This window comes from Episyrphus balteatus, chromosome 3 (assembly GCF_945859705.1).
Source record: "Episyrphus balteatus chromosome 3, idEpiBalt1.1, whole genome shotgun sequence".
NCBI lineage: Eukaryota > Metazoa > Arthropoda > Insecta > Diptera > Syrphidae > Episyrphus > Episyrphus balteatus.
Window position 1 is genome coordinate 51,187,370 of NC_079136.1, and position 24,088 is coordinate 51,211,457.

At 29.6% G+C, this 24,088-nt stretch overlaps 1 protein-coding gene across 1 annotated transcript in view; it reads right to left on the reverse strand.

Moving 5' to 3' along the window:
• LOC129913776 (tubulin alpha-2 chain) overlaps positions 1 to 18,698 on the reverse strand; it is a 37,230-nt gene extending 18,532 nt beyond the window's left edge. Inside the window, exon 1 of the mRNA XM_055992618.1 lies at positions 18,393 to 18,698. Within this exon, the coding sequence (XP_055848593.1) occupies positions 18,393 to 18,395 (3 nt within the window). The 5' untranslated portion in view covers positions 18,396 to 18,698. The remainder of the gene's footprint in view (positions 1 to 18,392) is intronic.
• Between the last annotated feature and the right edge of the window lie 5,390 nt (positions 18,699 to 24,088).

Genomic DNA, 24,088 nt, shown 5'->3' on the forward strand with positions numbered 1-24,088 from the left:
AGTGGGTCCATGGATAAAAAGATAAATCTATAAATACAACTTAATGAGGCCTGTTCGCTAAGGCATTTCGCATGAAGCAGCACATACTTGGGCTTCCTTGCTGGTTGCTAAAAACATCTGCAACCAGATGGATAGTGTTGCATCGGCTTATGAACACTGAAAACAGTACATGATGAAGATGATGGTGGGACTATGGGCTAGCCAAAGACCAATGCTTGGAAACCTATTTTGGAATGGATTTTGATTATATTTTTTTTTTTTTTTGTATTATTTGTTCTGCTTTGTTGCCAAGACAAGTATAATAAAGGCAGGAGAGATTCTGAAGTGTACTTTAGTACTTTCTTACTTAATGACTCTTGAAGGAATAGACTTTTGGAGTTAATCCATACAATATAAAGACACACGGCCATGATTAAATGTATGCCCACACAAAGGGAATGTTTTCTTTTTAATTTTTTATTTTTATATTAAAGTGAACAAAAGACATTCTTGTCAAGACGAGACTTTTGCTAGAAAAATTTTTCTTTTCTTTTATGTTTCAATGGTTGAGTCAAGGCTTTGGAAAATGTACGAGTATACGAGACTCCTGTTAGCTGAGCCAATTTAATCTATAAGTGATACAGTTTTATACAAAAATAAACATTTATCACAATAAGTGTTTGTCAGCGGTAGAAATATCTTCGCTTTATCAACTTATTTTAAATAAATTTATAAGAATTAATTACACTGGTCAACAAAATTGAACTTTTTTTTGCCACAAGAACCAAGATATACTTTTCTATAGGTTTTTGATATGCTGAACTCGAATCTGAAGTCAAAAAAATTTGATTGGCCTCCGTTTTTGAGATATTACCGTTATAAAAATGCTAAAAAACGTCATTTTGGCTGTTTTCTAGCTTCTGTTTTTATGTGGGGTAATTCATTATAAACAAATTTGTACCGGTGATTATAAGAACAGATATTCTTCTTTCAGAAACTGTTTAAATTTTCCCGTTATCTCTTTTTTTGCTCGAGATATCTTAAGTTTCAATTAGTAAGCCAAAGAGAAACTAAATTTAATCTTAAGTTTAAGTCCCTGGTCATAAAATTTTTGCCACAAGAACCAAAACATTTCTAGAGGTGTTTGGGTTGCTAAACCCGAATCCGCAATCAGAAAAATTCTATTAGCTTCCGTTCTTGAAATATAACCGTTATAAAAAAAAAACCTTTTTTTTTGCATTTTATAACGGTAATATTTCAAGACCGGAGGCCAATAGAATTTTTCTGATTGCGGATTCGAGTTCAGCAACTCAAAAACCTTTAGAAAAGTATATTTTGGTTCTTGTGGCAAAAAAAAGTTTAATTTGTTTGGCCAGTGCTATTTCTGAGTCAAAGAACACTCCTTAAATTTTACATATCTCGGGCAGTAAAAGAGATATCGGAAAGATTTAAACATTTTTTGGAAGAATAAAACCAGTTCTTATAGGTACCGTTACAATTTTTTTCATAGATAATGAATTACCCCACATTAAAACATAACATCTAAAACAGCCAAAATGACGTTTTTCGGCATTTTCTAACGGTAATATTTCAAAAACGGAGGCCAGTAATAATTTTCTGACTTCAGATTCGAGTTCAGCACATCAAAAACATATAGAAAAGTATATTTTGGTTCTTAAGGCAAAAACCTTGTTGACCAGTGTTATTGTAGAAAGTGAGAACTTGCAAGCTTGGTAATGCGTCCTGGCATTCAAAGAATCAAAGATGGTTCAACAAATTTCAAACAAGCAAGCCGAAGTGTCATCATTGCGGGATGTAGGATACCCACAGTAACCACTAAAGCTTCGATAGGCTCCATATAAAAAGTTTATACCATCGACAAACTATACCAAGACTGGAAACTGAGCGGTCAAAAGGAAAATTGCCTACAAGCTGTGATGAATGTCGTGAATCTATTTATGTGAGCGTGTTAACGTCTTTTACCACAGCGGTGGCTTTCACATATATTCCCAGACAACACTGTTATCAAATGGGTTTTGGGGGGAGAGACGTACGAAAGTTTCCAGTCTTGGTATAGTTTGTTGATGTGCAGTACGTTCATGTTTTACTCCAATCATATTTAGCAGATGAATTGGTCCAAACTTCTAACCATGACCTTATCAAGGGGCTCGGTATAGTACTCATAAAAGTTCTTTAGCATTTTAACATTTGAGATTCTATTCAAAGGTGGAGGGCCTATTTTCTCTAAATATTCCTTCATTATAGATCACTTCTGATAAATCGTAAACTTTAAAATTTTTAGAATATTAGTACGAATGTCCATCAATTTTGAATTATGTATTTGTAAAACTTTTAATTACCTTTTTATAATTGCAGGCCATGAAATTTAACAATCACAAAGCTGACTTAAAAGTATTGAAAACATAGATAATTTGAGATTTTCTAATGTCGAATTCCTTCAACAACAAAAAAAAAATCGAATTGAAACTGATCTCAATACGTTTTACGTGTCGTAAGCAATGTGCCGAGCATTTTCTACTGAACAAAAAATCGATTTCAAATCGATTTCAAATCGATTCTATTTTTGAAATTCCTTTCAAAAGAAAGATATCTACCCACAGCACCAACTAAATGATTTATGGATTTAAAATTTTGTACTGATACCTTGCAAAAAGTTGGAACTAAGCGTAGCCGAAAAAAGCACTGAGCATTTGGCTATCATTTGTGTAGTTATACACATACATTGTTTGGGTTAAATCATACAATCTTTTTAATAGAAAAGTTCGGCTCATCGTGTTTTAAGGAAATATTGCGCATACACCACAGTGACCCGCCGAGTTATTAACAGGATTTTCAATACCTTAAATTGTTCCCTGTAATCTAAGGCATATAAATGTCAATTCGCTTGTGCCCTTTCTTCGTATTAATCAGAGCTCAGCGGAAAAAGTGTAAAAAAGGCAAAACATGTTTTAGTTTAAATTTTGAATAGTTTATTTTTAAAGTTTCACGGTGTATAATTCCTTCCTCTAAATGCAATTTATTTAACAAAAATAAAATTTACAAGCTTTATGTCCCTCCACATTAGAAAATAATTCAACTGCAGTTAGTCGTTATCAAACCAGTACATTGACAACAAATGTGCAGACTAAAATTTTAAATACTTAATGTCTTAAGGTCTGACTTTTTAAAGTTTCCAATAGCAAAATGAATATTTTTTTATTTTAGATTTGTTTTCCACCTCTTACGTTCAGATGGAATCAAAGAAATAAACTTTTTGGTAATTTGTTTGTAATTAAATATAGGCGTGATTCTTAGTTATTCTTCCAAGTCAATTATTCTTATAGTTTTGGTAAATACCCAAAAGAGAAACTTTTTTTTATGTTTCTGAAGAAAATAAATCAAAAACCCTGAGAAAAGAAGTTCATGTTGACGGAAGTGCAATTATTTATGAATTTCTGTACCTAAGTAGGTACCTATATTCCTTTCTTTCTTTTTATTTTTTGTTGTATGTCAAAATCTTATTTTGGAATGTTTATAGCGTGATAAACAACATTTAGGTATATTATTATGTAAATTAGAGGAACAAAAAAAAAGTTGACTAGGTTAGGTGCAATTACCCAAAGTCAGGCAAATAATTTAGAAAGAAAATAAAACCTTTTATTTGCTTTTATTTTTTTTTTTGGTTGAGAATTGAGATTTATTTTATTTGCGTGCCTTTCTAAATTTAATTAAACAAAATATCCAGATAAAACTCTCACAGATTGTGTGAAAACTTTTAAGAAATAAAAACGAAAAGAAAATAATTGGTTTAGTTTAGTTCATCACGTCTCATAAATCAGAAATAATGAGCATTAGGACATGGTGCAAAAACTGTTTAAACAATCTCGTTTATTTGAATATTTATTCTAAAAAAGCAAACAGAACCCAAAACAAAGAGAACTTTGGTAATTTATCATTACTTTTTGGGGGGGGGGGGGGGGGAGGAGGGGTGTTTCAACCTTGTATGTATTTTTCTGCAAATTCGTTCAAGATTTAAAACTGGGGCAAAATGGGTAATTTTTTCAACACTAAGCGTTTTACGAAAAAGAAAGGTGTTTGAAAGGAGATACCGATGAAGATTAATTTTGAAGTTCTGAGTTTTAAAATGAGATGGAAAAAGAAGCGGTTTTTTTAAGTATTTACTTCAACGCGGTTTCTTTTTCCACATATTGGACAATACTATCAAGATTAAAATTTAAAGAACACATCTCATTTTACCGTTCAAGATTCATATCCAAAGAATATGAATTACGAAACAATTATGAAAAACTGAGGGCATTTTCAACAACAAAACAGTTGAATGGATTAACAACTTTAAAAAGGAGATAATTTAAAAGAATGAAAAGACTCGGAAATAGAACGTAGCCCTGTAGTACACCATCATTTGTTTATATTGGATGGATTTGAACTTGAATCGATCTTAAAAATACTTGTATTTAACTTTTCCATAGGTAATTTCTAATCAAGCTAAGAATAGCTTTTGCATTTGTTTCGCCATTATGGAGGAAACCCTCTTCAGATCGATGGAGGAGATACTATCTGGGCTCTCGAATTTCTGCAAATCAAAACCTTTAAATACTCTTAACTGAACGAGTACTTTAGAAATCATGGGACTATCTGGTAGTTGTCAACAAACTGCTACGAAAGAAGGTTGGAATCGAAGTCGAAGTAGTGTTTTTACAAATGACCTTAATATTGGCGTACCTGGCCTTTGTTTGATTTTTTGTACGGTTTTTGATTTTTTGTACGGTTTTCTTCAGTAAGGTTGGCTTTGTAACGTCGCAACATTAGTTCTTTACTTTGATAAATCAAATCAAAGCGGGAAAAAAAATTTCTTTTCAAAATGTGTTCCGTACAAGTTTATCCTAACCGGCAGCAAGTTTGACAGTTTGAGGCTCAATAAAGAATAAACTAATCTGAAGCTAGCTCGAGCTTATATTTATGAACAGAGTATGAAGAGCCGCTTTTTATTAATGAAATACAAAGAATTACTCAAACAGCAAAAACTTCAATCAGTTTATAGTGGAGTAACTAAAGCTCAAAAATTGGCAATATTAGGGAACCCGGCCGAACAGCTTAGATTTTGATGATCTTTTTTTTCAAACGTCGGTAATTAAAAATACTTTAAAGTCTATAAATTAAAATTGCCGGTGTTGCCGTTTTGATTTTTTAAATTTAATTGAAGATTTTTGTGAACAAAAACAAATTTTTTTCAAAAATTTTTCTTAAATTTCATAAATTAATTGATGCCAAAAGATTGTCTAGGAAATTCAAGGAAAAAAAAATATATGGGAGTGAGGGACAATCTTCCATCGTTCAAGCGATAGATGCAATTTTCTTATTAATTGACTTCAAATACAAAAAAAAATATTTGAACACAACGGCAACACCTACAATATTCAAATATACATTTTTTAAAAGCTAGAAGCTTAGTCATACATGTAAAATTAAAATTAAGTTAATTGAATGAACGGCTTTTGAAAGAATGGTAATTGAACTCAGATTTTTGAAGAAAAAAAAATTATTGAAAAAATTTTAACATTTTGTTTTTTTTAAACTTGGTCGTAATATAAAATGCATTTATTTTCAAATTGTTTTGGCCGCATTTATTATGATTTCAAATTATAAAAGGAAATGTCAATATGTATTACGGTTTATGAAAAATATTAAAAAGTATTTCATTTTCGAAGAACTTTTTTTAATAAAAGTTTTGAAAAAAAATGGAACTTATTTTTTTTTTTTTAAGTTCAACATCTAAACATAAAATTATTTTTTGTTCATTTAATAACCCTTACTGTTGAAAGTTAAATAGCAAAAATTTAAAGTTCCTATTTACCACAGTCTTTGAGAAAATTAATTATTTCAATGCAAAAATTCAGTTCTAATAAAAAAAAACCATTGAAATGAAGTAATTTTTCATTTTTTTTTTTTCAAAAGTGTGATATATTTTACCTTTTTTGCTGCGAAATTCAACTGATAATATTTATGGCCAAAATTTTTTTTTTTTAAATTCATATTTTATTAGAAAAAGTTTGGAAAAAAGTCATTTTAAATTTTTCTAATAAAACCATTTTTTCAAAAAGTCTTGATTAAATTTAGTGGATTTAAATTTAAGAGATAAGAATGAGCTTCTGGCTTTTTAAAAATGTATTTTAAAATATTGTAGGTGTTGCCGTTGTTTTCTAAATATTTTTTTTGTGTTTGAGGTTAGAATGTTAGAAAATTGCATTTATCGCTTAAACGATGGAAGATTGTCCCTTACTGCCTTTTATATATTTTCCTTAAATTACCTAGAGAATCTTTTGCTATCATTTGTTTTATGAAATTTAAGCAAAAAAATGGTTTTGTTAAAAAAAATTAATTTTAATTTTAAAAAACAATACGGCAACACCGGCAATTTTTAATCTATAGACTTTAAAGTATTTTTAATTACCTACGTTTGAAAAAAAAAATCGTCAAAATCAGAGCTGTTCGCCGGGTTCCCTAATAATTTGCTTTAGTTACTCTACTATTACTAGAAAAAAACAAAAGAAGTTTTCAAATCTTCATTCGTGTTTTTTTCTGACTAGCAAAATCCTCCAAAGGCTCAGTCCTGTTGTATTGTTATTTTATAAAAAGATAAAAAAAAAAATCGTGTTATTTTTCGCTTCGACTCAGAAAGTTTTCACATTATGAGGGATACCAACCATGGTATAAAAAGACAAGGTATGATCATTTGAGCCGCCATCTTACAAAATGGGGTAATAAGGTTTTGACGTTTGGCATTTGGCAAAGTCAAAAGCAACAACAATTTCCAAGACAAATTTGTTTACAACAACAATTTCAATGGGCTGGTCTGTCAAAACCTTAAGTAGCCATAAGTTTTGACAGTTCTCGATACTGAGTTTTTTCTAATGATAATATACCTTCTCTTTTTATACCATGGATACCAACCACAACCAATTTGACTTACTGATATAAAAGTGTATCATAAAAAAATACTGTCAATAAATTTAGATTAAGTGGAGCCCATTCGATATAAAACTAATTTATATATATTTCATAAATACGCTCCTGTACAATAAAAAAAAAATATCCACTGAACCATGATAGTAGTGTGACTATAGCTTAACTCTTTCTTGTTTGTACAAGTATAATAAGTACCTCACTCCGAAGTGCAAGGGCGTTTGAAACACAGCAATGTATTGAACATTGAACATACTGTCAGGAAGGAAGGAAGGAAGTTCGGTTGGATTTTTTCAATATTTGAAATATAATATTGTACAAGGTGCACGCTCTACTTGCACTGCAAAGAACAAAAAAAAAACACAAAACAAATATCCCTGAGGATATTTTAGGCAAAAAAAAAAAAAATCACTTAATGGCTTCTCTCGTACAACTTTATCCTTCTTTTTAAGTTTCGCATAAAAGAGGGATAAGTTAAAACGAACAAAAGTTAGGTACCTATGTCTTCTATATGCATCTACTGTATTTATAGGTTTTTTTTTTTTTTGTAATTAAATTCTGCAGTACAAATCCGGTCTTGTAGACTCATTCAATTAATTTTTTTTGTACGTGTACGTAGGTTATCCGTAGATATAATACTTCAAATATGTACCTTTGGATAGACACGACACAATGCAAAAACATCTGGGCTCTCTGGGGAAGATATACTCTATACAAAAAGAGCCTACTCTTTTCCTTCTTTTACGATATGATGTTGATGAGATGAAGGTTGATGATTCACAACCAAATCCCAACTGGAAAAGTGGTATTGCAAGTTAAATTGAAAGATGTTTTACGGGGGTCTTTTCGTTTTGTTTTTTTTTGTTGTTATTTTTTTGCTTTTCAATTTGTATATCTTCAGTAGGATCGTCATCGTGAGTTTTATGATACTACTTTCTGTAGGTTGGGTTTGGCAGACAGCCTCTCGCCTACACAAAAATCTTTTAAAAAAAATCATATCCACTGCAAATGACATCGAAAATGAAGTTGAAGCTGAAGCCAGCAGCAGCACGTCATTGTCATATCAGAGAATATTGGCGATGCGTTGGTGGTAGCATTTTACAGAGTGAGTGACTGAAAGTAGGCAGGCAAACAAGATGAGCTTATCTCTTTACAAAGCCGATTTGGTAATGAAATCGAAATTTATTGTATATTATACACCAGCCAAGCCTTCAAAGCTACTTTATATAGCGAGTTTGCTGTGCAAGAAATGAATTCGATTTATATAGGGAGGCCATATCTTTTGGGGGCAATGCTTGTTAAAAATGATGAGGGTTCTATTGATGAATTTTCCAATAAGATTATGGTAGCAATTGATTAATTGATTCAAATGGAAGACAATTAAAATGGGGGAATTTTTGGACTTTTTTTTAAATTTTCTTTGTATAAATTGAATTGTTCATTTAGACTTCTTGAAGTGAAAAAAGTTTAAATGTATGATTGAATTATTGTACTTTAAATTAATTTGGAGGCAATAAAAATAGAATACTTTAATAAAAGAAGATTAAAGCTCAAAACATAAATTAACGTTAGGAAAATAAATTTTGGGTGAGTTGGAATTAGCTGAATTGGGAAACATATTAAAAAAAAATCCAATTATTTTGCATTAAAGGAGCGTCCACCATTGAACTTATACCACATTTAAATTTGAACCGAGTTAAAGTTACTCTCTCAGAGCTTTTCAGAACTCAACTCAACTTGTAATATCTTAAAAAGGGATGCTATTTTATTTAAATGAAATTTGAGATTTCTTCTTTATTTGATTCGAACAATTTAACTGTGCTGTTCGAAGTTTGAAGTTATTTTTAACTAGCATAATTATTAACAACAACCAAAGTTTTTGGGAACTTTAAAGTGGTTTACAGACGTTGCAAGTAAGATGACAACAAGATATATGTAGGGGAAGTGGGGGCAAGACCGCCCATTTAGTGTTTAACAGTCTTAAAAACTAATAAAAAAACATCTTTAAATTAAAATAAAGTGTTTATTCATTAATTTTAATGTTTGTTGTAGGAAATCTTATCATTAAAAATAAATTTAAAAAAATACTGAACAAAAGATAATACGTTTTGAAAAAACATTTAATAAAACATGGTCTTACCCCACATGGGGGCAACTTCTGTTGACAATAAAACCGTTTCTTTCTTAAAATACGGAATCTTTTTGCAATAATAACAAACGTATGCTATATTTTTATCGGTTCCGAACTTTTATTACAAAAAAAGAAAAAGTTAAAACGTTAAAGTTAAAACATTTAAAAAAGTAGAAATTTCTTTTCACACGAAACATGAAAATTTGATGAAAAATCACAAAATTTACTATAACACAGGTCAACACAAAATTTGTGCTTGGGTTGCGACTATGTAATTATGATAGATATATTGATTCTCATTTGGAAAACATTTTTTTTTTTTTAATTTGCTTTTGAAGACAGCAGAGCAATTTCCAGTATTCAAGTAAAGCTGTCTTTTACAAAAATTGTCGTGCTTAATTTTGGCAAAAACTCGAGAACGTCTTAACCGATTTGGCTGATTTTTGTTTTGTTTTCTTCATTTTAATGCTGTTTTCATATTCATATTCAGAAAAATTAAAAAAAAAATCAAGAAATTTAAGTAGAAAAAAGAAAAATTAAATCGAAATTTTCGTTTTATTCGAATTGTTGTCAGATGGAGCTTAAGGCATTATATGATACCTTCTATTTTCAATATTAATATTAAAAGTAATTCACTCCGATGGTATTTTTATTATACAAAAATAATTGTTTACAAAAATAACTGTATCCAAACAGTAGCCAATCTAGTTTATATTAAAATTCTTTATTTATTGAAAAATTATAAATTTATTTGTTTGCATAGTATTTTTATTATTTTGTTGCATATGCAGGGTGTCTAAAAAAGTAATGGACCAAACGAAGTGTGCTGATAGGCCAACTTTTGATCTTTCAGAAATTGCTAACTTGTTTATCCCAAATCTTTGAGGTTTTCGATTAAATATGTAGTTCTTGTGAAATTTCGAAAAATTCCTACTTTGCAACAGTATCTTGCTTCTTCTGCCCATAATTGATTTTTGTTTTTTTTTACGATTCTTTCACTAAAACATTGCCTAACAATAAGAAACAATTAATTAATAAAAATATTTTTTATTTCATACCCCACTTTTTCTGCAAATTAATTAACAGTTCCAAGTTTCATAAAAACTGAATTTCTTACTTTTATTTCATAACAAGCACGGGACAAGACGAACAAAATTTGTATTGTGTGACTCTGGTTTATTACTTGTAAAATATGTTCCGGCATTGCAGTTTTCAAAAAAGTATAAAAGTTTTTAAAGTTGAAGTTAGATCAAAAAATTTTACAGTTTGAACTCAACAAAACGGGGTTTTTTTCAGACCAAAAAACGCTATACTTTTCAATACACGTATACTTAATTCCAAAGAAGCTCGACAAACAATTTTGGTTCTATAAAGCTTTACAGATGCAATTGTTGCTTCTGTAAAGCATTATAGAAGCAAAATTGTTAGTAGGTAGGCCACTGAGAAGTTAAGAGTTTGCTTCCGGATGATTACGGACATGTATTAGCTAAACACTCCGTAGGTACAAACCTATATTTATGAACAAAGATACTGGTTTCATTAACGAATTTGTTTGAATAAAAATGTTACACATACACCACAGTGACCGGTTATTTTTAAACTTGGATTTTGAAAATTATATCAACTAGATTTTCTTGTTTCTTCAAATCCAACTTGGGCAGCACCAGACTTGTAAAAATACCAATACAAAAAAAAAATATGTATTGCAAATAAAAATATTTTGCATAAAAAAAAAATTGTAAATAAAAAAATTTCTGAATTGGAAAAAAAGTTCAATGCTTCTTACAATTAGAGCTATTTGGCCTTATATTAGCTTCGATATAATAATTTAAATAGCTAATGTATGGTCAAATAGCCAAAATTGTAAAAAAAAAATTGAAGAATATAAAAAAAAAACATTTTGCATTGATTTTTTTCCATGAAAAATTTTTAATTGCAATAAATTATTTTTTTTTTCAATGCAATTATTTTTCAGTTGCAATAAAATTTTTATTTTTTTCAATACAAATATTTTTTAGTTGCAATAATTTAATATTTTTTCAATTCGATTTGAGAATTTTTCGAAGTTAGCTATTAAATAAAAACTGGAAATCGAACATCCGTTCTTTGAGTTACTGGTCGAGTGCGTTACCATCAGGTATAGTTTGACTACAATTATTGTAAGTTTCTTTCAAAGGTATTTCAACTTTATTTTTAAAAAAGTTTCAAATATAAGTTTTTGAACGTTAAAGAGTACAATATTACAACTTCCCAAAGGACCACTGACCAAATTAAACCAAGCATATTTAATATTTAAACAACCTACACCAAATTGATTCTTAAACTTTCCCTACCTCACAAAAATATTTAAACTTAAGTGATGACTCATTTGAGTTATTACTGAAGTATTCTTTTTTATCATTAACCTCACTTGAAAACTCCCCATGAAACTTCTTAATTTACACAAATTTCATCAAATTCAGAACTGTTACATAATTGCATTTTCTTTCTGAACTCATTAAGGAAAAACTCATTATCCAACATCTAAACAAATTGTTACCTGTCTCATTTGATTAAACTTGTCAATCATTAAACAGAAGACTTTTCATCCTCGCCTGTATGCACCATAATCATAAACATCTAAAAATTCTTCTACCAAGTTTATATACAAGAATATACCTACTTCTTGTATAGGTAGTTTAATCAGGCTTTAGAAAAAAAAAAGAAAAAATTATTCGGCCCACTTCTTAATTGCATCCTAGTCTCATAATAGCCATCTTTTCCGCCCGAATGGATAATAATAATACAAAACCGACATGGATTTTAATGGAAAAAATATTTTACAAGATTGATTCACCACATAAATCTAGATACGAGAACCTATAGTTATCTTAATGAGAAAAGAAAATCTACAACGACTCTTGATGGTTTGGGATGGGATGGGTTGGTTAGGTACTAGGTAGATAGTCCAAAAGTAACAAAGATGTAAAGTTTCAGTTCTTTTTTTTTAAATCAATAAATTCTCAATGAGCTCCTCGAGACTTCTGATACATTCATGCAAGAGGATAGAAGTTTTCCTATTTTGTGTGCAATTGTGGTGTATTGAGAATTTTTCAACAAGATGATTCATTTCTCCTGCCTGAAACTGAGGTCGTCGTTAGTCGGCGTCTTCATAAAATAATAATTGAATCTCAATTTTCATTTGCACAGTGTCACATTAACACGACACAGCAGTCTTCAGCAGAGCAACTACCATCCACCAGCCACACCCTTTCAGTCGCGCCACCACCACCGTTATGGTGTTTTAACTTTAATGGGTTTGGCTGACTTTCTTCAACAACTTTACAAAATAAAATATCCGTCATTTGCTTATTAATTAAGCAAAATGTTCCGTTAAGCGCATATGATGCATTTTTTAACACCAACCAAACCATGTACGCGAGTGTATAATATAATTGTGGGACGTGATCTTGAGTTGGTATATGAATCAATTGAAGTTTTTCTTTTTTTAAGAGTTAAGGGCGGTTGCCTCAATTGCGAACAATGGAATTTTGAAGTGGTTTTTATTTAAAGCTATATACAACAATAGAAGGATAAAAGTCGAGAGCGAATTTCTCTTTTGAGAGCTCTGAGTTGCAGAGGGTATCAAAAGTCCTTTGAGTAACAAAAAAAAAATCGATTACGAAAATTTGATCGGAAAGATAAAAGCTGATTCTGTAAAGAGGAATTTGTGTCTGGGAAATTTGACAGGAATTTGACTGAAAATCTGTTAAAATAGAAATCGGATCAGGCTGGGCTAGTGTCAAATTTGAAGGCTATAAATTAGGTTTATATTTTGCTGCCAGATTTTAACGGCATTATTTATTAATTGGGATGAAAAATAGGTCCAAAGTTCTGTTTTTTTTTAACCCAAACTCTTGGTACCGTCAAACTCATAAACTGACGTACTTAAAACTTTGTTCCCCTCCGGGACGTTTTTTTTTTTAAATTACACTGGTCAACAAGGTTTTTGCCACAAGAACCAAAATATACTTTCCTAGTAGTCTTTGGGGTGCTGAATCCGAATCTGAAGTCAGAAAAATTTGATTGGCCTTCGTTTTTGAAATATTACAGTTAGAAAATGTCAAAAAACGTAATTTTGGCTGTTTTCGAGGTTATGATTTTATGTGGAGTAATTAATTGTGAATAAATTTGTAACGGTGCCATTAAGAGCTAGTTTTATTCATTCAAAAAATGTTTAAATCTTTCCGATATCTCTTTTATTGCCCGAGATATTTAAAATTTAAGTAGCGGTCTTTGAATCAGAAACAACACTGGCCAACCAAATTACACTTTTTTTTGCCACAAGAATCAAAATATACTTTTCTGAAGGTTTTTGGGTTGCTGAACTCGAATCCACAATCAGAAAAATTTTATTAGCCTTCGTTCTTAAAATATTACCGTTATAAAATGCAAAAAAGGGTTTTTTTATAACGGTTATATTTCAAGAACGGAGGCTAATAGAATTTTTCCGATTGCGGATTTGAGTTCAGCAACTCAAAAACCTTCAGAAAAGTATATTTTGGTTCTTGTGGCAAAAATTCTGTGGCCAGTGACTTAAACTTTAGATTAAATTTAGTTTCTCTTTGACTTATTAAATGAAACTAAAGATATCTCGAGCAATAAAAGAGATATCGGGAAAATTTAAACAGTTTTTGAAAGAAGAATATCTGTTCTTATAATAACCTTTACAAATTTGTTTATAATGAACTACCCCACATAAAAACAGAACCTCGAAAACAGCCAAAATTACGTTTTTTGACATTTTCTAACGGTAATATTTCAAAAACGAAGGCCAATCAAATTTTTCTGACTTCAGATTCGGATTCAGCACCCCAAAAACTACTAGAAAAGTATATTTGGGTTCTTGTGGCAAAAAAAAAGTTAAATTTTGTTGACCAGTGTTACCTACAAAAATTTTGATATTTCGATGATTACACGCCAAAACTAAAAAATGATTATTTTACTAGTAACAACATTGTACTAAGAAACTTTTGAGCTGAGAGTACAATAGTTGAAGTCCTCTTTTTAGTAAAAATAATTAAAAAATAAAAATGCCTTTAAAAACCAATGTGTTTTACCAAAAAGGCTTATTGCGCTAGTATTTAGATTAAAAAAAGCAAGTTTTCTTACTAAAAACATGTTTACATACATATTAAATAGATTGCAAAACCATTATAATCATTCTCTTTCAGTGTTACCTTTATTTGATTTTGTAGATCTAAGCTAAAGACTGTGTGATAAATTGAGAAAACCCTCACAAATACCATACTGCAATTTCTAACTAAATATTAACTTTTATAAAAATATTAAATTTTTTGTTGATCATACGCTAATGTTCAAATTTTGATTATTGCAACAAAAATTATAAATAGGCGGTTTCATGCTGAAACCACTAGCAAGCAAAGGGTTAAGAACTAAAGAATTACCTACATTTCGGAATAGAAATCTCATGTGGTTATTTCCAATGTAACGGGTGTGATAAAAAAAATGTTTTTTACATCCAAATTGTCGTAACTATCAATTTCCGAATAGCAATTTAATATTTTAAACCCAAAACACGGAATGAATTACCTATATTTTTAAAATATTTTGTCAGAATATCTTGAAACAAAATGTAACGGGCGGGACATAAGCAAATCACATTGATTAGATATTATCTTACGATATTGAAACATATCATCATAATTTTACCTGATCGACAGATTTATTTCGCCATTTTACTTTTAAAACTTAGTTTACAAAAAACTATTTTGCAAATTTGTTAAAAATTTTCTTAGAATTCACAACATTTTTCAAATCCCCTGCATTTAACTGGAATGTTAAAAAATGAAAAATAAATATACAAATATTAAGCCATAGCCATTAGTAATAAAAAGCAGCTAAACACTCTGCCTCTTTATATCTCCAAATTCACGTTTTGTGACTTGGTCCAGTACAGCTGCGAGATCTATGAATAAAATCCCTAATATTTTTTTTACAAGTAAGTTATTGAAAGAATTTTTAAGACCTCTAAAAAGTACAAATCATACTACTATCGAATCAAACTCAATGTCTCAATTCTCAATTGTTTTAGGTATATCCTCGATGAACCTATTTTTAATTTTTATTTCATTAGTTTTGTACATTAAATTTCGCATAAACCAATGAAAACTAGGTCATAACTCGTATAAAGACAAACGAACTCCGATTTGACCTTATAAGATAAATGATTCAGAATTTTCTAGTTTTTATTTCTTATTAAATGTATATTTTTATTGCCTTTTTTGGAGACAACATTTTGCTCTTCACTGTCATAAAAATTATATGTCTGATGATATTCGAATGTCTGTGTTTATGTAAGAATACCAACATGCATCATAAAAACGTGTATAGAAACAACAAATAAAACGAAGCCATCGTCGTCGTTTTGCCGGCCGGCAAAATGTGACAAAACACTGTGGCATTTTTAATTGGACCCAGCTTGGTATTTTTATTTTTTTTTTGTTTTTCTCTATTAAAGAAAAATTTTTCATCGTGTGGTTGAAACATCCACAAAAAAAAAATAAAACATAACTTAAGCTAGTAAATGTTTTTAACTCAATGAAAATGATATCAAATGCCCCTTTGTCTGCAATAAAGTAGTCCGTTTTCTTAAACTGAAAATGAATTAAATATTTAAAACAACTTGTGGTTGTTGTACCAAAACATTGCCAGAGTGCAAGTCATTTTGAAGGGAACTTCAGATTTTTACCAGATTTTTCTTTCGGACCTTCGAAACAATCATGGAAAAATTATTAATATCAAATAAACAATTATTTTAAAAACATTTTCCTGTCTTTAGGCATTAAGCTTTCTATATTTAAAATGCATTTCAAAATACCTTCAAATGGAATAATTTGTAAAAAAAAAAGTGAGGCCACAAAAATTTGGTCTGGGGAAAAAGTAGAAAAAGTAACTTTAAGTCTACAATTCGGTTAAATTATTTGATTCATTTGAAAATTTGTAAAAAAAAAAAAATCAAAAAATAATTCATAGAAATGGTTCCCGGAGTTCATTCAATCTACATACATTAGATTGATTAAAAAAACTGAAGACGATCCCACAAAAATTATAATATATGTAAAAAAAATTGTTTTCAGTTCTCAATTTAAGTTCAAAGAGTGGGAACAATATAAATTTTTTAATTAGAGTTGTTTCAATTTTTTTTTACTAAAAATAAGATGTGAACTGTAGACTATTTTCATTTCATTCAATAGTGCTTAAATTTTTTTGAAGAAAAGTTAACAATCAAATTAAAGTTCCAGCAAGACAATGATATCAAACAACCCACTTTTCGAACTTAGCTAAGGACTGTTTTTAGCCCGGCAAACCACAATCCCTGTAAAATACCTACGGGGAGTATTTAAGTGACCAAAAAAAACGAAAAAGAGTGGAATTCTCATTCACAAAATACAAATAAGCCACAACCAATGCTTAGCTCTGGAACCTTACTCGCTCTTTGCAAATTAACATCCATTGAATTTGTCGCTAAGACTAAGTTCATAAACTTAATTTAGGAAATAGTTCTTTATGAATTAGTCCTTAGAATTTGAAGTTTATGGCCTTAAAATAATGTTATTACATTAAGAGAGGAAATCCCTCTGGAGGACAGCTTTGTCAATAATTTTTTTTTGGAAAACCGAAAGCATTTATCGAATTTGGAAAAGTATATGATATTATTGACATTAAGAAGTATTGATAAAATTTTTTGAAGTCAAACAAATGGCGGCTCTACAGCTCTTTAAAGTTGATGCCTCGAGTTTTCGCCGTGCAATGCCCAGGTCCAGAAAATTATTTACAATGAAAAAGAAATGTTTTTCCAATAAAATATATTGATACGCATGTAAAATAAAAATTAATGCCAAAAAAAAAAAACGAAAAAACACAATGTTTTCTCATAAACAAATTCTTAAAAAAATGTTTATTATACAAATTTTATTGCAATGGCCAATTATATAACGAGTAATTTGCATTTTATTTGAAGTCGATAGCTTCATTAGTTTTTAAGTTACGCTGCACGGCGCGGAAAAAAACACGTTTCGAGAAAAATCCGTTTAAAGTTTTCGTTTTCGTACTATGATAGGTTCAGAGCCCATGGGTTTCGGGACTATCTAGGGACTTTTGAGCTTTCATTTAAGGCTAAGACTACTGCAACAAAAAAAATAGTGCAAAAATAAAAAATTCCCTTAAGAATTTTTTTTTGGTATAATTTTTGGTGCGAATTTTAAGGCTATTAGTTAAGGAGACAGAAAATTCTTCGCGACACTCAAAAAAATAAACAGGGGGTCCAAAGTGCTCATTGATGGAAAAATGGCCTTGGGCTCGAAGGACAAAAAAAAAAATTAAAGTTAAAAATGTGAATTATTCATATTCAATTGGTCATAATCATCAAAAAATCATCCAAAACTCGCAGTAACCGAATTTTACACTCCTACAAATTATTCGTATGCATATTTTTGTAAAAATGAAGAATGCATGAAATTTATTTTAAGAATTATTCAAAAAAAAAAAAGTTTTTAACAGTTTTGTACTGCGAAAAAATATGTTTTTGAAATTTGTTAAAAAAAAAAAATAAGTTAAATCCTTTTTTTAACTATCTTCCATAAAATAGAAAACCGTATTGTCTTTGAAATAACTTACTAGACTCGATTACTTTACTTACACAATTACGTAAGCAAAACCTACAAAAACTATAATTTTGTAACTTTTTTATTTTTAAGGACTTTAAAATCAAATGTGTGTCTTGGCAAAAATCCTCTACTGTAATTTAAACAGTCTCATGTGATTATGAGCAAAGAAATGCCTTCTATGGAATTCAACTGGAATTACCGTAAAACTTTTGCACACATTTTCTATTTGTTCCTTTTTTTTTTATTGAAATAACTTTAAAACTCTTTAAAAAGAGGGTTCCGTCGTAGGTTCCACCTATTCGCTCATGTTGGAACAGAACATGCTTTAAAAAAAATTGCCGGCAAACAAAATTAAAAAGTTAACCCAGTGGGGTGACAAATTTTCAAGTTCTTCTTTGTTCTGCGAACTTAGGGTGTGTACCCACCGGTATTTGAGAGGATATGAAAAAGGACTACACCAACGACGAAGGCGAGGTGACATCATACAAGTCTATAAGTTGGGGATTTCCCTCATAATTTACTTTTTTGTTTGTTTCACCCCAAAAAAAAAAATCATTTTTTATCCATGGACGATGATAAAATTAATTTAAATCACTTGAAATTAATTTTAAATTCAATTAAACACTCACCATGATTAATTAATTTATTGTTTTTTTTTTATTTGGTAAAAAAAGGAAATACTTTTTTTTTTTATTTTATTTATGAACACACGTAAAAACGTTTGTTTAAAAAAAAATGTTCACAAAATTGCACTTAAATATTATTTATTTTTTAATAAATAATTTTAAAATCTATTGGTTTTGTATCTTTCGGCTTAAAGATAGATAGAAAATGAATGAAAAACTCCTTATTTATGACTGGAACAATGTACTCGAGAGAGGTCTCCGCAAAATTTGTCCGCAATGCAACAAACGTGGATTTCAACTGAAATTATTTGAGAATGTGAACGAGTTTTTATACGAGAACCCCCGCCTTTCTAGAGAAAGAATAAAATACACAAATTCAATCTTTTTTTTGCGTTGAATTTACTTTTTTGGATTGAAGTTCATTTACACTCAGAATCAGATTCGATGCTAGAGTGAATATTGTCGTCGTTTTTTGAGAGTTTTAATGTCTAGCTCCTCTTTTGGGGACTAAAAATTGAGCCTTCGTGTTTGATCTATGGGGGATTTGGGATTTGTTGGATATACATATAAAAAAAAAGAGTTTTGGTAGTGTATATTTTCAGGGTATCGGAAATTTTTTCCTGATGTATCTTTTGGATCGAGGAAAATGTCTGGACGAAGATAGATTTGAATAGTTGAGTAGTTTTTATTGTGGATGTTGGATGAGTGAAAGAAAATAATTGTAATCATCAAGAGATACAAACCAAGACAAGAGGTTCGCTTTTTGTGGGTTTTTTTTCTTGTGTGTGGTGAATGGTGATTAGTAGGTAATGGTGAGATTGATTTTTATTTAAATTTGCATGTTGGTGGTGCGTTTAAAAAATGACTCATTTGAATTGAGTGTTGTTGATACTACTATCTACGGTTAAGTGATTTGAAAATATTTTTACTAAATTACTCAAAAAAGAAAAAAGAAATGCATGAAGAGAAATAAATTAAAACTTGAGTTATGATTTTTTATTACTTATTAATGTTGTGGGGTTTGAATGTATGAATAATTTGCGGTAGATTCAACAATTTTATTAATGTGATTACGATGTAGTAAGTTTGATAAGTTTCAGTTAGAATTTTAAATCTAAGGAATTCTAAAGGAAAGTTAATAATAAAAATAAAAAATTGGACTTAAAATTATTTTTAGTTTAACTTAATACGAGCAACTCAAGATAAATTATCAAATGTCACACCCTTAACAGTGTTTTTTGTAGTATTTCATCGTTTATTACGTAAATTACTCAAAGAACAGTGGTTATAAGAAAACTATCAATGTAAGATTTTTTTTATATTTTTTCAATGGCATTAATTAAAAAAATCAATTTTTCAGTGAAAAAATAAAAACCACATAAGAATCGTTTTAAAAATGACTTAAACAATTCTTTGAATTTTATAAAATTCAAAAAATATGTTCAAGTTCATGATAAGATGAAAATTAAAATAATATTTTATCGGAACATAAATTTCCTGTAATTTTTCAAAAAAAATAATTACAAAAGTTACTGGGAAGGTTTCGAAAAGGTTATAAATGTTTTATAAAGAAACGGGGTCATAACTTTTTTTACCAAGCTCGTTAGAGTCGTTTTTGAGAAAACACAGATTTTCTTAAACCAAACCTTTAATAGTGGAGTCAAATTAGCTTTATGCCTCGGAAACCAGGGAAAGTCGATGCATCTGAAAAACGAGTATAGGGCTGCATTACTATAAGGTCAAATAAGAAAGTTAAAAAAAAAAAATTTCACCGCTCTCGATTACAACAATTTTTACTGACCGTTTACTGTCATTCCGTATGCAAGCGTTCAATCGGAATTGCTGTCTCATTTTAGATTTTGCTCACACTTTGTAGGGATGTTCTCTAGGACTGTAAGGATGCAAATCCATGATGATTTAATTTTAAGTTGCGTGGTTTCCCCGCTACCAGCATTCAAACTTTTTCAGAAGGTCTTTTTATCTTATTATAGCTTTGCGTCTACTTAAGATATCGTTTTGTTTGAAACGGCATTTTAAAGCTTAAAAATAGTAATTTTTGAAAATATATTAAAAAATTACGTAATAATTAACCCTGAATTAAAAATAATTTTTGAAAAACTTGTAATTTTGCTGATTTTTCTTGGTTTTTGACTGGCTCCAGAACCTTGGATATTATATGTACGAGGCTTATACTTACCAAATATTAAAAACAGATATTTTTCAACAAAATAAATCTTAAATCAACTCGACAGCTGTACTCCTAATGCAAAAATTTTAAGTTCAAAGTATTGAGTATTTTAAAAAAGCTAATTTTTATACTGTCATTTTCCACGATTTGACTAAAGGAAGAAATGTGAAACTTACAGTGTGTTAAGTTAAGAGTACGAACTATATATACTATAAGTTTCATGCTTCTATCTTATGTCAAACATAGTGCAATCATACCATTAAGTAGGGGTAATTTTGGCTTTTTAGCATTTTTGCGAATTTTCAAACAAGCGGTACACTATGGAGATGTGAAAATAACACAATTTTTATTTTCAGGACTTAAAGTTAAAAGTTTCAACTTAACACACTGTAAGTTTCATGTTTCTATCTTTAGTCAAATCGTAAAAAACCATAGTATAAAAAAATATTTTTTCAAAAAACTCAAAACTTTGAGCTTTAAATTTTTGCATTAGGAGTATAGCTGTCGAGTTGATTTAAGATTTATTTTGTTGAAAAATATCTGTTTTTAATATTTGGTAAGTATAAGCCTCGTACATATAATATCCAAGGTTCTGGAGCCAGTCAAAAACCAAGAAAAATCAGCAAAATTACAAGTTTTTCAAAAATTATTTTTAATTCAGGGTTAATTATTACGTAATTTTTTAATATATTTTCAAAAATTACTATTTTTAAGCTTTAAAATGCCGTTTCAAACAAAACGATATCTTTAGTAGACGCAAAGCTATAATAAGATAAAAATGACCTTCTGAAAAAGTTCGAATGCGGGTAGCGGGGAAACCACGCAACTTAAAATTAAATCATCATGGATTTGCTTCCTTACAGTCCTAGAGAACATCCCTACAAAGTTTGAGCAAAATCTAAAATGAGACAGCAATTCCCATTGAACGCTTGCATACGGAATGACAGTAAACGGTCAGTAAAAATTGTTGTAATCGAGAGCGGTATAATTTTTTTTTTTTAACTTTCTTACTTGACCTTATAGTAATGCAGCCCTATACTCGTTTTACAGATGCATCGACTTTCCCTGGATTCCGAGATTTTACAAATTTTATGTTTAATTTGACTCGACTATAATTATTTGATATAAACAAAAATTCAACAAAAAGTATGAAAGAAATACATAAATATTTCTTCAATATTTTCACTGAATTATTATTGTATATATATATAGAAGTGACACCGGAAAAAAGAACTGGATTGTGTACCTTTAACCAATAATCATTCTTATCAAAAAACAAAACCAACTTCCACTTGTTCAATTATTATGTTAATTTAATTTCGGCTAAGGAGTGTTAGGATCGGTGCCAAAGTTGTAATTCATATTATTTGCATATGCACTGTGGCGTATACGTATAATTTTTTCATTGATTTTTTTTTTTTTTTACCGCATATGCAAGAGGTAAGAAGGAGAATACGGTTGACCAAAAGCTAAAATATTTAGGTTCATACATTCTGGCAATTTGACACATTATTTTAAAATATATTTTAAAATGCTAAATGGAATAGAAGTCGAAACAACCACTCTAAAAAAGTTGATATTTTTTTTATGAAAAGATGAATATTTTTTTAGTAGGCGTGAGCGGAATTTTAGGTAACAGGAGTAAGAATTAACAGTTAAAACAAACACAATATTATGCATCGTGAGTAACAATTAAATACATTTTATTTCTTTAATTAAAAAAAAAATTTGTTAATTTACTCCAATTTGTGTTTCTAACTTCATAGATAGATTTTATTTTATATACCTAGATAAATATAAAAATTCTTGGGGCTGGTAATGGTTATTTACATTGTTATACGTAGGTAAGGTACATATACATACACTGAATATACACATGAAAGAATGTGGTGATGTTGGTATTTACTTAATTTTGCATTTACTAATTAAAACATAAATTTGTCTGAGTTTATGAGTGCTGTCGTTTTAAAAAGAAACCTTTTCGTGTTTAAATAACATTACATTTAATAAACATGAATGCAATAAGCACACAGTAAAAGTGAACTTAATTTTAATTAAAAAATATCTTCTTTTTTGTTATACATGCACGTTGCACGTGTCTTCAAGAATTAAAGAAATTAAATATCATTGGCCAAGAGCTTACATTTAAAAAAAAGGTATCGAAACTGACCTTTTAAACATTTAAAAACTTTACGCACTTTTGTGAAAGTATGTAATTTTCTTTAATTTATTTAAATCCCAAAATTCAAAATATGAAAAATGTCATCGCTTTTTTGACAAACTCTATTTTATGGTCTGTCAGAAACTTCAATAAACTTAGAATTGAACTCATGGTAAAATTACCCATCAACCATTAAATCACTCATTCTTTATCTAATTTGATTAGCCCTTCTTTTTACATGACATGACGGCCCCGGCACACGCAGCACACTTGTTGTGAGTGAGTTACATCAAAAGAATGATTTTTTTCCTTCAATTTGACTCCCACGACCTACACAAATACTTCGACTCTCATTTTCATATATTAGATACTCCAACTCCAGTCATTGGCTAGACTGAAATAATTAAGAAGATACATGGGATTTGGAAATTGAAATAATGTATACACGAGTATGTGAGTCATGTGTGGGATTGTGGGTTACATCATGACAATATGATGATGGAGAGAGATTAAAATGAACCACGCGTCGAGTACAAATGGCCACTATACTTTACTTTAAATAGAAGTCGTTCGTTGGTTTTTGTCTGCTGCTAGCTTAAACGCTCATCATAAATTCAACAGAAAATCTTGGACATTATTAATTTCAATGAATTTGTCGTTAGATGTCATTATGCGTGAGGCTCAACAATAAGTTTAAAGATTTTTCTCATTTGAATAGAAAATTACAAAAAAAAAAAAAAAAAACACTAATATGACATCCTATTTATGTTTCATTTTTCATACATTTAAGTACAGTGGCGGAACAAATGGTTTTACAGAGCTCGCTCTGCTGGTATCTTTGATTCCTAACAGCTTTATGGTTGTGGATGATGACTAAAAGGTGAGACATGCGCTGTGTATTCATATTCAGGTAGGTTTAGTCTTCCTCCGTCAAAAAAAATTATCAAATCCTTGGCATACCCATCGTTTGAACAAACTCAAATACATATGTATATCTGAGTCATTCGTTTACTCATATATTTGCAGCTGAGCATCCAGAAAGTTTTTAAATCAAAGCAAATCTGGCATTTAAAAGATAACTGGAAAATAAATGATTTAAGAATATTGTCATCAAAAATTACTAAAAATACCCGAGATAGACCACAGCTTTCAATTTGGAAGGACATGCACATTGACTCCCAAGATTAATTATTTAAAATTCTGTAATGTTTTCTAACGTTGATATCATGTGAAAATAAAAAAACTTTCAATGTAAAAATTCATTAATAGGTAGTACTTCAAACAAATGAAAAGATTTTTTTTTTCAAATTCCGGATTTAAAATTTTTTAAATGCAACTATCGGTTTATGT